Here is a 17,045-nt window from a genome sequence, read left to right as displayed (position 1 = left end):
ATACATCATCCCATGTTCTATATACAACTGACCACACCCTGCACTACTTACATACACGACCCGATATTAAAGCACCACTCCTATTGCAGTTGAGACCAACTTGCTGAGTCATCCTTCCATGTCATCACTTACTCCATGTCAGCTTCTTCTCCTTCACAGCCTTGTTGGTTATGATTGAAGATTTGAAGAATGCTGAGAAAAAGCTGAAACTGTCCTGGTGGTATTAGTTTTGATTTGAAGGGCTTTTGTGTCTTTTCAAGTGTTCAAATTACAGGTAAATTCGTTAGTTGATGGCTGGAAGAAAATGAATGGATGTGATGGGTTTCATCAGAGAAAATGAGTAAATTCGAGGCAGATACAGAAGCAAAGAGTTGGGAAGAAATGAACGGCTGAGATTTGATAATCACAGATAATATTGTTAGTTCGAGGCAGAGTAGTGGATTGGATGAAGAGCGGTGGAGTTGATTTGGTTCAGACGCGTGGGTTATAACTCACCTGTTTCATTTTAGTCACTGATATTTTGTATAAAAGGTTGTTCTAAAGTTTTTATAAGTTTTAGTGAGAATGTTTTTCTGTTTTTTTCTTGAAGCCACTTCTTGTATGAATTTTCCAGCTTTAATGAGTGAGTTTTTGTCCAAAGTTTGTATAAGAAAGTTGTTGATCGTGATCTTAATAACCTTATATACAGTCTGGTATTTTTATTATAAGGTTGTTGTTCTATGTTTTGTTGTTTTCAGAGGAAACTGAGTTATATACAGTCTGGTATTTTTATTATAAGGTTGTTGTTCTATGTTTTGTTGTTTTCTTGTGTTCTTGTGCTTGTGTGATTTTTCCTGATCAAGTGGCTGAGTTTTTCAAGTTTCTTTATATAAGAAACTTGTTCTTATACAACTAAACTCTCTTCGTAGTGAATATCAAGCCTAACACCCACACTATCCAAAATGGATCTAATCATCTATATATAACTTGATCGTCATCTCCATAGTTTTCATCCTCATAACCAAACTTTATCTCCATATACATCTGCCTCTCCAAATGCCCTGGATCTCCCCATATATCCTCGGCCACATCCACCTTCTCCTTTGCCAAATTGAAGGGAAGCACACTCACAGGCTCATATTAAGCTAGAAAAACATTCATACAAACCAGAGGTTTTCATATGCCTTTTATCAAAGGCTTACAACTTCAACATGAACTGAAGAACAAATAACTACTATAACCCAGGATCACAATAAACTAAATAATTGCATAACTAACCATAACCAAGTAGTCTATTGATAGTCGGATCCTTATTAAAGCCTTTCACAGGTGGTGAGAGTTCGAATCAGGGATGAAAGTGTTAGAATGATTGAAGAATTCAGTAGGTTTGATAGTTCTGATGTTCAGATAAATGCAGTAGAAGTTGTGGTTTCAGTCAGTGTGCAGGAGAATTGGTTTCAAAGCAAGATGTGAGGCTTTAATTTTGCAGCTCAAATGATCAATTGGCTGATTTATTTACTGAAGGTGTAGATGCCAGAAAGCAAAATGAATTCCGTGAAGCTCTTGGTGTTTGCAATCTTCAGTCAAGGGGAATCTGTTAGAGGATGATTGAAGAATTCAGCAGGTTTGATAGTTCTGATGTTCAGATAAATGCAGTAGAAGTTGTGATTTCAGTCAGTGTGCAGGAGAATTCAATCTGCAGGTGTTCTGTTATGAGTAGAGGACAATATAGTCATTTCCAGTATTCAAAAGGTTGTTATGTTAGTTGAACTTTGGCAGGAAACGAATCAAGGGCTGAGATGGATTTAATCAAGAGAAGTGCATAAGTTTTAGACTGGAGAGGAGGCAAGGATTGTGTTTTGAATGGACGGTTGTGATTAAAGCATCAAGGAAAGCTTTAAGTTCGAGGCAAATGAGACTGAGTGGAGCCAAGGCGGTCAAGTGGGTTAAACGCAAACGTGTGTTAGATGACTCAGTGGTTCGTTTCATTTTGGTGATTAAAAGCTTCTGTAAAGTTTATGAGTGTTCTGTATTTATGTTTAAATTATGTTGATAGAGTTTTACTGTTTTTCTTGAGTTCTCTGTGATTGTATGAATTATCCTGAATGATTTAGTGAATTTTGGTGCTTGATATAAATAAGAAACTTGTTCCTTGTGTGATCCTCTATTTATCTAGTGATTATCAGAAAGTACGTATGTATATTTTTAGAAGTGTGAGTAATGATTGTGCGGATAGTTCCAGTACCTATGTGTGCGAATCCTACCCCATTTGCTCCAAGGTAAAACTTGTGTATGTTCTTGCTTTTTTCAGTAGCTTAATTAGCCGTTCATCTTATTGGAATTTGATTAAAGACAGAGGTTTGGTGTGAATAATGTTTTGTGTGAATGCAATTTATCTGTGCAGAATGTATGTTTGAGTTTGAGTGCCTGTTCTTGAAAATCAGTTATGTCAGTTATTTGTTTGCTTATGTACTGAAAGCTGAAATGAGTGGCTGTGATTTGATCACCAGATCATATATATGGTGAAACTTCGAGGCATAAGAGCTAGTTGAGTATATTAGTGTGTTGTTAACTCTTGTAATGATAATTAGTGAAAGGATATATATATATATATATATATGTTCTTTTTCTGAATGGAAGAACGGTTGATAGAACAAGCTGTAAGCGGTGGTGCTGAAATGTTAAAGCGGTGAAGCTCTGGACTTTTTGTATTTTTTTCCTGTTTCTCTTCTTCTTCATCTTCCGCTCTGAATGCTAACACATCTTGGCAAAAAAATAAAATAAAATAACTGCATAACTACATCAGAGACCACATCCCATTTTCACGTTGGCATCAATGCAGTCCTCCGAATGTCTGCCACATCAGCTTCTTTCAATCAATATTCAGCATCACAATATAGATTGAGATAAGTTCTTATTTCTTTGACTTGACAGTGAACTTGATGACGAGGATGATCACAGGGAAGCGAATATTTTGAAGGGAGAAGAAGGGAGAAGGTTAGAAGAGTTTTGGTGGAAATTTTCTTCCTAGAGTGCACGTCTCAAAGGAATTTTTAAAGGATGAATGTTATTGTGAAATGCTCCGAATATAATGTAATATTATAAGTTTCTACTTTTATTTTGGAAGCTTTATATATATATATATATATATCAAATTATCTATTCATATATTTAATTTAAAATTTAATTTTACTAATCTGTTTAAATACATTATTTTTCATTATTATTATTTTAAATATACAACCTTATTAAATAAAAAGAGAAATAAGTAAATTAAAAAGTATAAGCTAAATGTTTAAATGTTCATGAATTTTATGATTCTAGCTACTTTTATTTTTCATAAAATGATTAAGGTTATACTGTTTATAATACGAGAGAGAGAGAGAGAGAGAGAGAGAGAGAGAGAGAGAGAGAGTATCTCCAAATGAATGATTAAGAAAGGGTGTTAATTATAAAGGAAGTTTGTTGACATCCATTATTTTATATGAGACATGAGTATAGGGTATTTTAATAACTTTCATACATGCATTGTTAATTGCGTACATGTATATTCACGAAACAATGTCATCATTTTACATGTACTTTTATTTTTTAAATGATTGAACTACTTGGAGGAATTATAAGGCATGAAGAAGTTTATCTGTTAATTCATACTTGGAAATTTTCCTAAATTTGCACAATGGTTTTTGCCTGTTTTCACATTAAATAATATGTAAATATTTCTCTCTATTTTTTTAGAGTAATTTGTAAAAATTAGTTAAATATTATAAGCATCATAATTACAATCCTTTCTCATCTAAAATTTATATAGTTTTTTTACGAGCATCGATTTATATAGTTTTTTTAAATGAATAGAGTAAAATAGCAAATTAATGATTTATATGAATTATAATATATATTATACTTTATGTATAAAAATCAAAATAGAAATAAAAAAATAGCTAGCTAAGTTTTACATGGCATTAGAATAAAATATTCAATAAAATAAAAAAATAGTAATTCTTCGAATTATTTAATTTAAAAAAATCAAATAAAATTAAAAGTTAGCATCACTAAAGAAGCAACTAGATAATAATCACGTTTATTAAGCTGGTTAGTATGTACTTCGTTGGATGCATCCATCTATCCATATATATGAAAGGCCAACATTTTGATCTCTTTTAATTGACTTCAACAATTCGACATATATATATAGCTGATAATAAACATCTTGATCTTGTTTACCCTTTTAGTTTTAAAGCGAATAAAATTTTTGAAAGAATTATAAAGCATGAAGAAGTTTGTGCCTGTTTGAGTCGATACCTAGAATGATATTCAGAAATTAGTTGAAGATTAGTTCAAACATCATAAATTACGATCCCTATTTCACCTGAAATTTATATAATTTTATTAAATGGGTATAATAAAATAACAAATGGGTGATTTGAGTGCATTACAATATTGCATTTTGCGGATAAATGCCAAAGAGAAATGAGGAATATTACTAGCCAAGGATTGCAAAGTATTAGAACAAATAAAATTAAAAAAATATTACTTATACTCTCATTATTTTTTTTTTATTTTTCTTTAAACAAATGTGGCCAAACTACAGATACAAACACCCACCCTCTAATTTCAAAAGAAATGAAGTACTAACCCTTATATCGTAGGTGTGGTTGTTTGATAATTATTCAATCTAGAGAAAGTCAAATAAAATTAAAAGCTACCTTCACCAAAAGAAGCAACTAGATATTAATGGTTTTTATTATATTGATTAGAAGGCTTCAACTTCTCAATCCTTTTTTAGGTGACTTCACTGTACATATACTCCTAACAATAAGTGTCTAGCTAGATTTTGCTTATACTTTAAGTTTTAAAATAAATAAACTTTTTGGAGGAATTATAAGCCAAGAAGAAATTTATTTGTTGAAATAGGAGGAATTATGAGACACAAAAAAAATTTACTTGTTGAAGTAACACTGAAAATTTTCATAAATATGGCAATTGATTTTACTTATTTTCATATAAAAATAATATGTAGAGATCAGTTAAATATTTTAAACATTATAATTAAAATCTTAGATTCATTTGAAATTTATATAGTTTTTTAAATTGTATACCTGTGTGGAATGTAATATTGCATTAATTGTATGTAAAAATATTATAAAAATAAAGATCATAATAAGCTAATTATGCATTGTAAGGCATTAGAATAAAATGTTCAATAAAATGAAAGACTATTAATTCTCCTCCTCCCCCTCCTCATTATTATTATTATTATTATTATTATTATTATTATTATTGGTGTATGAATACACTATCAAGGAATTACGCATTTATCAATCTCAAATATTTTAAATCTTGCCTCGTTTGTTGCATAGGACTAAGTAATTCTCTAAACATATAACAAAATGGATTTAAATATGCTGCTCAATGATTACAAAAATTTTATGTTTTCAATATACTTTACATTATATACCAATACATATGTATATAATGGACTTTAAGCAAAACAAAAATAGTCTTGATAAACGTTAACTTAATATATTTTTAACCATAATTTCATAATTTGAAAGCACTTCCATATATATACACACAACAAAACACATATATGATAAACCCAAATACTTCGACATTCATGTAAGAATTCAAATTTGTGACTTTTTTTATGAATATTATTATTATTATTTTGAAATAAATATGAATAAATCACATATTTATTGAAAATAAAAAGCAACGGTACAAAAAAGGAATGTACTATATTACTGATGGATAAGATAACATATTTTTTAGTATAAATAATATTCATAAATGTTATCTTATCCATCAGTAATATAGTACATTAGTCATATAGTATATCATTAATTTATTTAATTATTTTCTAATCAAAAGTCGATTTTCAAACTAAAAATTTCTTCTTGTTTTTTTCCCCTCTCATGTAGTCATGTGTGATTCTTGATATATGTACCAAATTTTTTTAAATTCAAATTGTGTACACCATTTACATAGTCAATATTCAACAACCCCAACAGGGCCAACACCCATCAAGAACTATTATATAGTAAATTTCCAACCACTCCAACGCTCGAGTACCACAATCAGTGGATCCTGTGGATCCTGTGTTTGTACATGTGTTTTTATTTTAAAAAACACTATTATATAATATGACAACCACATGCTTTACTTTATATATAAACAAAGCAAGAGAGGAAGAAGAAAGCAAAGCAAGAGCTCACCATTCTAAAGATAATGGAACTGAGTTTCTACTACTTGGTCATAGTCTCCATAGCACTCATCCTCATAACCAAACTGTATCTCCATAACCACTTTTCCAAACCCTTAGCTCTCCCCATCCTTGGCCACCTCCACCTTCTCCAAAACCCTATCCACCAATCCCTCAACAAGCTAACCCAAAAGCATGGCCACATCCTTCACCTCCTCTTCGGCTCCCGCCGGGCCCTCATCGTCTCCTCCCCTTCCGCCGCCAAAGAATGCTTCACTAACAATGACATCATCTTTGCCAACCGTCCACTCATGCTCTTCCGCAAGCACTTTGGCTACAACGACACCGCTGTCGGAACTGCCCCTTATGGCCAACACTGGCGAGAATTGCGGCGTTTCATGGCTGTTCACGCTTTATCTCCTTCTCGTCTCCCATCTTTCTCTCCTGACGTCCACTCTCTTATGCTCAAGCTGTACTCCGGCGCTGGCGAAGGGTACAACAACTTTAAGAAAGTGGAAGTGAAGGATATGTTGTTTGAGATGATGATGAACTTGATGTCAGAGTTGATAGCTGGAAAGAATTATTATGGTGAGGGATATGAAGATTTAAAGGAGGGGAGGAAGTTTAGAGAGGTGGTGGAGGAGGTGTTCTTGTTGAGTGGGACTTCAACGGTGGAGGATTTCATCCCTTTTGCGAGATGGATGGGGATAAGTGGAGCTGAGAAGAGGATGGAGAAAGTGGGGAAGGAGTTGGATAATTTTTATCAAAAGATTATAGATGATAGGAGAAGAGTGGGAAAGTGGAAGGAGTATGTTGATGATCATGATCAAGAAAAGAAGAGTAATATTGTTGATGTCATGCTTGCCATGCAAGAGAAAGACAAGAACAATTACTCTGATGTTGCCATCAAAGGGATGATAACGGTAATGTATTTATTTACTCTGTTTTCCCTTGTTTATGAACATATATTCATGTTAAGTTGTACTACTAATTTTGAGTACTCGTATGAAGTTTTCAAGGTCAAGATTCGATCATTCATAATATAGGAAATGGATAAACGTTAGTTATGTTGATGCTTATGGTGAAGCTAAAGTTTTTCTTGAAGATTTAATGCAGGAAGAAGTGAAAACATAATAGCTTTCTTATTTATGAGTATTTATGCATTTATTTTTGCAGAGATGAGAGTGCTACCATTAAAATAAAGGTACTGAATACAATAATTCGATGCAGGAAAACAAATTTGTGTTGGATAATGTTTAGCTAGATGAGTACCTGACTAATTATCATGATTAACTTTTATTAAAATATTTGTTTTCTTTTGTGGAATACAATGTATTAACAATTTGACCCTGATCATCATTATATCATGTCAACCATCCATATAATCAAACCCTCATCAACATTTTTGTCTGTTTTTAAATGTTAATTCAAAGCACTCTTAACATTATTTTAGCCAAATAAACTCTGCCTTCTTCTAAGTTCTAACACATGATAAATTGATAAACAGTCATTGCTCGCAGCTGGGACTTTGACAGTAGCAGCCATAATGGAGTGGGCAATGGCTCTTCTGCTAAACCATCCAGATGCACTAAAGAAGGTCAAAGCTGAGATCAAAGAACAAGTAGGACACAGTCACTTGATCAATAATTCAGATATCTCTAAACTTCACTACCTCAATAATGTCATCAAGGAAACCCTAAGACTTTTCCCAGCAGCACCTTTACTTGCCCCACATGAATCATCACAGGATTGCACTGTGTCAGGGTCACACATTCCCAAAGGAACCATGCTCTTAGTCAATGTTTATGCCATGCAAAGAGACAATCAACTTTGGGACAATCCGTTGGAGTTCATGCCTGAAAGGTTTGACAGTGATGATATTGTTCGTGGAGATGAAGGTTATAAGTACCTACCATTTGGAACTGGGAGACGGAGGTGCCCTGGAGAAAGCTTGTCTTGGAATGTCGTGGGATTGACTCTTGGTGCTTTGGTTCAGTGCTTTGAGTGGGAGAGAGTGGGAAAAGAGTTGGTGGATTTGAGTGAAGGCGTGGGGCTTAGTTTGCCTATGGCTAAACCATTGCAAGCTATGTATAAACCTTGCATGGACATGCATGCTGTTCTTTCCCAACTCTAAAATATTCTATCCATATTTTACATATATATATATATATATATATATATATGCATTAGTGCATGGCTTTGCACTAGGTAAATGCATGTCAACAGCTTTTATCAATCAAGATCTTGTTTTTACTGCTTTGTTCCTAATGTGAGATTATTATAATATATACATAATATTAAACTTATATATTTAACAGCACCCAAATCCCTCATTTGCTTGATTATGCTTGATTTGATTGGCTATTTTTTTTAATTTAAGTGGATCCACACTACCAACCTTCGGGCTCTCCTTACATATATGATATTAATTTGAAATAATATATTATATACTTATTAATAATAACACTTTTATATTTTATAATTTTATAATTTTATTTTAATTATTTTCTATTGCTTTTAATACTTTGTATAGATATAAATATTATATTAGCAACTAATAATTCATCCTCAATATAAATATCTATGAATATATTATAAGTATAAAAAGCCAGAATGTTACCAAACACCTTGGATAATTTACTTTTTTTCTTCATATTTATTTCTTCTTCTCTTCTATTTATTTACAATACATAAATATAAGGTATTTATATTCATTCAAAGGTTGAATGAATAGTCAAGATTGATTCAATTCAACGATCTAAAATACACTGATAGGTGGAATAGTAACTATGTCATGTGCTACAGTGTCTAAGCTTCCCTACCTCGATAATGTTATCAAAGAAACCCTAAAACTTTTCCTAGCAGGACCTTTTACTTTTCCCACATGAATCATCAAAGGATTGCACTGTGTCATGGTCACACATTCTAAAAAGAACCATGCTCTTAGTCAATGCTTATGCCATGCAAAGGTTTGACAGTGATGATCTTGTTCATGTAGATGAAGGTTATAAGTACATAACATTTGGAACCCGGGAGAAGGAGGTATCCTGGAGAAAACTTGACTTGGAAGGTCATGTTATTGACTTTTGGTATTTTGATTCAGTGCTTTGAGTGGGAGAGAGTTGGAGAGAGTTGGAAAAGAGTTGATGGATTTGAGTGAAGGCATGGAGATTAGTTTGCTCTTGATTAAGCTTTTGCAAGCTATGCATAAACTTTGCATGGACCTGCATGCTGTTCTTTCTCAACTCTAAAATATTCTATCTATATTGTATAGATATATGTATTAGTGCATTGCTTTGTAGTATGTTTACTCGTAAATGTCAAAAGCTTTTATTAGTCATGTACTTTTTTTACTGTTTTTTTCTTGATGTTAGATTATTATTATATCTAGATAATATTAATCTTGTTTAACATTACCTAAATCCCCCCGACGTGCCATTTTTGCTTGATTCCAAGGATTTAAAAACCGGACCGGACCGGCCGGTTGAACCGGTTGAACCGGGAACCGGCCGGTAAACCGGTCCGATTACTCACATAAAATAGTAATGAACCGGGCCGGCCGTTTCAACCGGTTCAACCGGTGAACCGGTGAACCGGTTGAACCGGACCGACTAATTTATTAATTTAAATTATTTAATTAGTTTATTTATTTTATAATTAAAAATTTAAATAAAGTTAATAAACTTATTAAATTGGTCCAAATTTCAAAAAAGCAAAAAAGTTAAAAAAATAAAAATAAAAAACAAAATGCCGCAAGATATTAATATATTATGATTTATTATCATTAATTTATTATAATTAACTTATAATTTTATGCTAATCAATAATTAAATCATTAAAGTTAAAGTATTAAAGTATTAAACTAAACATTTCAATGGTTTGGTTTTTATTTTTTAATTATTATTGTTGTTGTATACTTGTATACTTATATTTTATTTAATTATTTATTTTTTAATATTTGTTGTATAGTTATATCCTTGTATGTATGTATATTAAAAATTTTAATTTTATATAAAATAGAGACTTTGTGACCTTATAAAGGTAATTTAACTTTGTCATATCTAATTTTGTATTTTTTTATTATTTTTTCTTTATTTTTGAAGTTATTTTTTACTTATTTTTTAATTTTTTTAAATTTTAAGTATTTATTTATTTAAAAAAATTAATTCCGGTTGAACCGGCCGGTTCAACCGGTTCAACCGGTTGGACCGGAACCGGTTGCCAAACCGGTTCGACAACCGATCCGGTTATTAAAACATTGCTTGATTCTAATTGATTTTTGATCGGGCTTTTTTTTAGTTGAGAGGGTCCCACGCTACCAACCTTGTCTCTCATGTATGATATTAATATATAATAAATATTTATATTTATATATATATATATATTATATTATATATTTACTAATAAAATATTTTATTTGTTTTTATTGTTTTCAATATATATATATATATATTTATTTTTATTGTTTATATATATAATTGCGTTCGAGCTCGATCTCGAGTTCGAGTATAAAAATATCTATAAATAAACCGAGTTTATTAACCTTTATCGAGCTCAAGTAGCTCGATTTATGTATTGAGTCGAGCTCGAGTTATAAAAATAAAAGTCGATTTAGTTCGAACCGAGCAGCGAGTTTTCAACTGAACTCTAGTTCAAATAGCTTGCTGTTTGACTCGAAGTCGATCGATTACACCCCTGTGGACCATACTAGTTATTATTTTAATTTATCATTTGACACATGCGATGGCATTCTAATCATATTATATTTTAATTTCAATATAAAAGTGGTATTTGACCAAGTGAAATTTGAGAAATATTTTGGAACAAAGGGGAAAAAAATAAAAAGTTACCGTAAATGAATTGATTTATTTATAGATACACCATTATATGGTGCATTTACTGTATATGATAATTACTATGAATAATAACTTTAAACAAATATTTAGTTCTAATAAGAATATATATGTATGAAAACTCTATCCTATTGTTTTGAAAATAAATGTACCTTGTAAATCTGTGGATATGTATATACCCAATTTCAATTTTTTTAAATAATAACTAAAATTTGATAAATATTTTTATAAATATCAAAATAGAAATATATACCATAACCAGCTAAGTTTTACACGGCATTAGAATAAAATGTTCAACAAAATGGAAAACTATCAATTCATCTCATTATTCAACGGATGATTATTCAACTTAATGAAAGTCAAATAAAACTAAAAGTTACTCCACCATATGCATGAGAAAGGCCAACTTTTTAATTTTTTTTTAGTTGACTTCAACATATTCAGTTAACAATCAAGGTCTAGGTTTTTTTTTTAAGAAGATCTAGCTAGGTCTAAATTGAACATGTTGGATATTTTTGACTGTTATTTAATCTATCTATATTACTTTATACTAGTCTCACACTATATCATTATTGTATAAATTAATTATGTTCCAAATTTCAAATAGAACTTGTTTTTTCAAAACTATAAAATCATTTTTTTTTCGGTCATCTTTTTCCTTTCTTCTGATGCTTGAGAAATAAGTAGTACAAATTCACCAACAAGAAACTTGTGAAATTACACTATTGACATATTCAATGGTCCAACAACCCCACAATCCATCCAGAACTATCATATAAGTATTAAACCACATGCTTTGCTTGTATATATGAACAGAGAAAGAGAGAAAGATCAAGAACGCAAGCTAACCATTAATATTCCAAAGATATGGAGCTAAGTTTCTACTATTTGCTCACCATCTCCATAGCTCTCATCCTCATAACTAAACGGTATCTCCAAATCCACTTTTCCAAACCGCTGGCTCTCCCCATCCTTGGCCACCTTCACCTTCTTCAAACCCCAGTGCACCAATCCCTCACCAAGCTCGCCCAAAAGCATGGCCACATCCTTCATCTCCGCTTTGGTTCCCGTCCAGTCCTCCTCATCTCCTCCCCCTCCGCTGCCAAAGAATGCTTCACCAACAATGACATCATCTTCGCCAACCGCCCTGTCATGCTCGCTGGCAAGTACTTGGGCTACAACAGCACCATAGTTGGATTCTCCCCTTATGGCCAACACTGGAGACAACTTCGACGTTTCATGGCTCTTCATGCTCTATCTCCTACTCATCTCCCATCCTTCTCTTCCGACATCCACTCTCTTGTCCTCAAACTGTACTCCAGCGCCGGCGAGGGGTATAAATGCTTTAAGAAAGTGGAAGTGAGGGATATGTTGTTTGAGTTGATGATGAATGTGATGACAGGGTTGATAGCTGGAAAGAAGTATTATGGAGAGGGATGTGAAGATTCAGAGGAAGGGAGAAGGTTTAGAAAGATTGTGGAGGAGGTGTTCTTGTTGAGTGGGGCTTCAACGGTGGAGGACTTCATCCCTTTTGTGAGGTGGATGGGGATTGGTGGAGCTGAGAAGAGGATGGAGAAAGTGGGGAAGGAGATGGATGAGTTTTATCAAAAGATTTTAGAGGAGAGGAGAAGAGTAGTGAAGTGGAAAGAGAAGGATGATGGTGATCAAGAGAAGAAGAGCAATATTATTGATATCATGCTTGCCATGCAAGAGAAAGAGAAGGACAATTACTCTGATATTGACATCAAAGGGATGATATCGGTAATGTATTCATACTCTGTTTTTCTTTTGTTATGAACATTCATGCACGTTATAACAAAGAGATGTAACATTAATTTTCGACATTCATATGAAGTTCTAAAAGGTGAAGATTAGATCATTCATATTAGGATATGAATTATCATCATCCTAGAACATGAATCAACATTGATGATGATGATGATATTGGTATAGCTTTAGTTTTTCTTTTTTTTATTTTATTTTTCTTTTCTTAAAAAAGAGAAGAAAAAAATACTCTTGTTTATCCATATAATTCCAACCCTCATCAACCTTTACTCTCTGTTTTTAAATGTTAGTTTAAAGTATATTTAACATTATTCTCAGCCAAAATGAATTGTGACATCTTCGAACACATGATAAAAAAAAAACAGACATTGCTTGTAGCTGGGACTGAGACAACAGCAGGGACAATGGAGTGGGCAATGGCTCTTCTTCTCAACCATCCAGATGCACTAAAGAAAGCCAAAGCTGAGATCAAAGAACAAGTAGGACATGGTCACTTGATCAAGGACTCGGATATCTCTAAGCTTCACTACCTCAACAATGTTATCAAAGAAACCCTAAGACTTTTCCCAGCAGGACCTTTACTTGTCCCACATGAATCATCAGAGGATTGCACTGTGTCAGGGGTACACATTCCAAAAGGAACCATGCTCTTAGTCAATATTTATGCCATGCAAAGAGACAATCAACTTTGGGACAATCCGTTGGAGTTCAAGCCTGAAAGATTTGACAGTGATGAACTTGTTCATGGAGATGAAGGTTATAAGTACATACCATTTGGAATTGGGAGAAGGAGGTGTCCTGGAGAAAGCTTGGCTTGGAAAGTCATGTTGTTGACTCTTGGTGCTTTGATTCAGTGCTTTGAGTGGGAGAGAGTGGGAAAAGAGTTGGTGGATTTGAGTGAAGGCGTGGGGCTTAGTTTGCCCATGGCTAAACCTTTGCAAGCTGTGTATAAGCCTTGCATTGACATGCATGCTGTTCTTTCTCAACTCTAAAATATTCTCCATAATATATATATATATATATATATATATATTGATGCTTGCATTTACACTATGTTTACTTGTAAAAGTTATAAGTTTTAATTAGTCTTATACTAATGTTAACTGTTTTGTTCATGATGTGAGATTATTTTTTTAATTTGTCACTTAGATGTGTGTTGGTGACATTTTAATTAGAATATATATATATATATATATATATATATATATATTTTTTTTGATGTGTGTTGTCACTTAGATGTGTCTTATACTTATTTTTTTTTTTTTAATTAGAATATATTTCTGTGTGTATAAGTTGTATTCAAACCAAAGTGAAATTTCAGAAATATTTTTAAACAGAATAAAAAATACAAAAATTACACAAAAAGAATATCGTGGGAATTCAAATGATTTATTGATAGATATATACACCAACATATTGTGCACTTAATTTATATGATAATTATTATGAATTACTTTTTAAATAAATATTGGTTCTTACAAAATACCTATAAAAATTATATTTAATTTTTTTTTTCAAACAAGTTTCTCTTGTACTTAAGTGGATACATATAAAATTTCAATTTTTTAAGTGATAACTGAAACTTCATAAATATTTTTAAAGAAAATCAAATATTCCTTGTGATGGTGACGTACCTGATCTACATTTGAAAATTGCTTTTAAAAATTGATCAGGTTGTCTTCTACTTGAGGGAAAACCACTGTTTGCATAGAAATTAAAATGGAGTTATTTAAGAAAAATTTTATATTATTGAATTTTTACATTGTCAAAATAAACTCATTAATATATGTATATGTCCCTAAAATTTAAGTTGATCAAACAAGCTTGTTATTAATCATCAACTCTAGTTTTGGCTCATCTAAATGATATAATTTTAAAGATCATATTCACAAATTTTCTTTAAATGTCTAAGTTAAGAATTTGTTAAAATTAACTCAACTCATAATTTTATTTTGAATATGTGAGTCTTTATTTCTAATGAAGTACTCATTAGTACTTTAGTTTTTTTTTTTAATAACCTGGATAAACCACAGATTTGTTGAAGAAAAGAAACAATACAAACACACCAGAAATAAACAGAAAATAGGAGAAGAAGAATAAGTGCTACTTCAGACTAGACAAAGGACAAGGGATCACCCAGGGTGAAGCACACCTCAAAACAAATATTGAAGAAAAAACAAACAAAGGAAGAGCAAAAGGAAGATATAGCAATTGAATAGGCGAAGTCCACCGTTTGGTATCCGAGGTCATCTCAAGCTAACTAGGGGAGTGAATCACTCCTAGGCAATAGGTGATGTCGTAGCGCCGATGTTGTCTTCCGGTCTAGTACTCAGGACTCCAGGGAGAGCTTGAGATTTCGAATAGAATCACCTGAAGAGTTTTGGGGCCTGGGTCCCTAGCGGTAAAAATCCAAGCAAGTGTCATATGAATTATTTTGGAAATAACTGAATTAAGAGGATTTGCATGCTGCATATATATTAAAAATACAATTTTTTCTTTCAAGCCAAAGGTTAAAAAAAAAAAAAGCTCTTGAGAGATTATTCCAAAAAAGTTGAAGTTGGGTTTGTGTGGATGGGATGAAGGAAGTCCAAACATCATAAGTGGAACGGGGATGTAAAGCAGCCCTAAATTATGTTTGAAGAAGTCCAAACTTTAGTCTTTTATATATAACATTTTGTGATTTCTTTGATAAGAATGATTTTAAAAATATAATTATTAACCTTCTAAATTCTTATTATAATTAATTAATCTTTCAAGGGAATTATTTCAATAAAAACTATATTTATCACAATAAAAAAAATTTGGTTAAAAGGAGGATTGAAAAGCTCATCCAACCTAGAAAGAATTAAAAATAGTATCAACTACGCATGAGTTTTTGTTAGTGGTGTAATTATATATATCGTTAGGTGTCCAATCACAATAATATATAATCGAGATTTTCATATAAAAAATTTGGGAAAAAGTTGTAAACCGCTAATCAACAATATTGATAGATTAGGGTATATATGCCTGTTGTTGGTTTTTTAAAAAATATTTTAATAATGTATGTTTTTGAGAAATAGGAAAACCATAATGCATATAACTTTTATCTTATAAAAATTATTTTTGTTTTTTTTCCCCTATCAATCTCTAATTTTATTTTATTGAAGTGCTTTTGATAAATAAAATTATCATCCAAAATTGAATGAATTTTTTTTATTTTGTGAAAAATAGATAAATTTTTAATTTATTAAAAAAAAATAAAAATACAATAAACAAATCATAATCCAAAAAATAAATGGAAAAAAAAAAACTAAAACAAACTACAAGACTGAACAACAATAAGAATTTAATCACTAAACTTGATGCACTTTACAGTAACAAACACCCAAAACTAATATATATATATATATAAAAAACTGAATTAGCAAAGTTTACTTTCTAAAGTGTACTTTCTAGTATTCACAATTGAATAATTGTATGTCATGTCTAACTGTTTGAATAATCTAGATTGGTAGAGTTTTTCAAGCATAACTAAAAAATTAATCATAAAAGACTTGATGTCTTTCGTGTTGTCTAAGTATATGGTATCTTCTTGCCAAAGTTTTATCTTTTGAAATTATCATATAAAGCGGAGGAGAGTGCAAACGATACTTTTTATTATTTTTATATAAAAAATAAAAATTTTATTTATTGATTTCAAATTTAGCTTTTTATTATTTTTAATAATATGAAAAGGGCACTATTTCAATTGAGTAAAACTTGAATCATAAAAAGAAAAAATAAAGAAAACTTAACTATCGTGGTTAAATGAAAAAAATACATAATGGTTGGTATGATGTCTCTCTCTATATAATTTGTTAGTGCAACCGCACTATTTATTGGCATGATTTGACACCTAGACCAAGTGACGTGGCAACCAAGGTGACAAAGCATAATTGATGATGCTAAGCGACGTGGTGACGTAGCGAGGAGACTTGGAGTCGCAAGCAAAACATCTTGAAGATCTTGATGGAGCTATTTTTTTAGTAAGTCTCTAACATGGAGCCAAATATCTTGAAGATCATGGTGAAAGTTTATCTTAAAGATCTTGGTGGAGTTATTTTTTTAGCAATGCATTACATTTGAAGACAAGATCATATCGAGACCATATTTAGGGTGATTTGATTGAAGACTAAATATGGTGGAGCTTATTTAAAAAAAGATCTATTCATGGTGTGAATGAATGATTTGAAGAATCATTGATG

At 31.5% G+C, this 17,045-nt stretch overlaps 2 protein-coding genes across 2 annotated transcripts; both read left to right on the top strand.

Moving 5' to 3' along the window:
• The first annotated feature begins 6,196 nt into the window (after positions 1 to 6,196).
• Positions 6,197 to 8,337, top strand: LOC120277864 (cytochrome P450 81Q32-like). The gene is made up of 2 exons (XM_039284710.1): positions 6,197 to 7,104; positions 7,689 to 8,337. The coding sequence occupies exons 1-2, from the start codon at positions 6,208 to 6,210 to the stop codon at positions 8,313 to 8,315; spliced, it is 1,524 nt and encodes a 507-aa protein (XP_039140644.1). The 5' UTR covers positions 6,197 to 6,207; the 3' UTR covers positions 8,316 to 8,337.
• Positions 8,338 to 11,891: 3,554 nt separating this feature from the next.
• Positions 11,892 to 13,847, top strand: LOC120277958 (cytochrome P450 81Q32-like). Its single transcript, XM_039284838.1, has 2 exons — positions 11,892 to 12,795; positions 13,185 to 13,847. The coding sequence occupies exons 1-2, from the start codon at positions 11,902 to 11,904 to the stop codon at positions 13,809 to 13,811; spliced, it is 1,521 nt and encodes a 506-aa protein (XP_039140772.1). The 5' UTR covers positions 11,892 to 11,901; the 3' UTR covers positions 13,812 to 13,847.
• The last annotated feature ends 3,198 nt before the right edge of the window (positions 13,848 to 17,045 follow it).

Source organism: Dioscorea cayenensis, chromosome 15 (genome assembly GCF_009730915.1).
Source record: "Dioscorea cayenensis subsp. rotundata cultivar TDr96_F1 chromosome 15, TDr96_F1_v2_PseudoChromosome.rev07_lg8_w22 25.fasta, whole genome shotgun sequence".
NCBI lineage: Eukaryota > Viridiplantae > Streptophyta > Magnoliopsida > Dioscoreales > Dioscoreaceae > Dioscorea > Dioscorea cayenensis.
Note: the sequence above shows the minus strand (reverse complement) of the source record. Positions and strands in the feature narration are given on the sequence as shown.

Bases quoted from the DNA above. Each gene is read 5' to 3' on its own strand.
- LOC120277864 (XM_039284710.1), top strand. From the start codon at position 6,208: ATGGAACTGAGTTTCTACTACTTGGTCATAGTCTCCATAGCACTCATC. The intron at 7,105-7,688 runs GTAATGTATTTA...ATTGATAAACAG, and splicing joins CCATCAAAGGGATGATAACG to TCATTGCTCGCAGCTGGGAC.
- LOC120277958 (XM_039284838.1), top strand. From the start codon at position 11,902: ATGGAGCTAAGTTTCTACTATTTGCTCACCATCTCCATAGCTCTCATC. The intron at 12,796-13,184 runs GTAATGTATTCA...AAAAAAAAACAG, and splicing joins ACATCAAAGGGATGATATCG to ACATTGCTTGTAGCTGGGAC.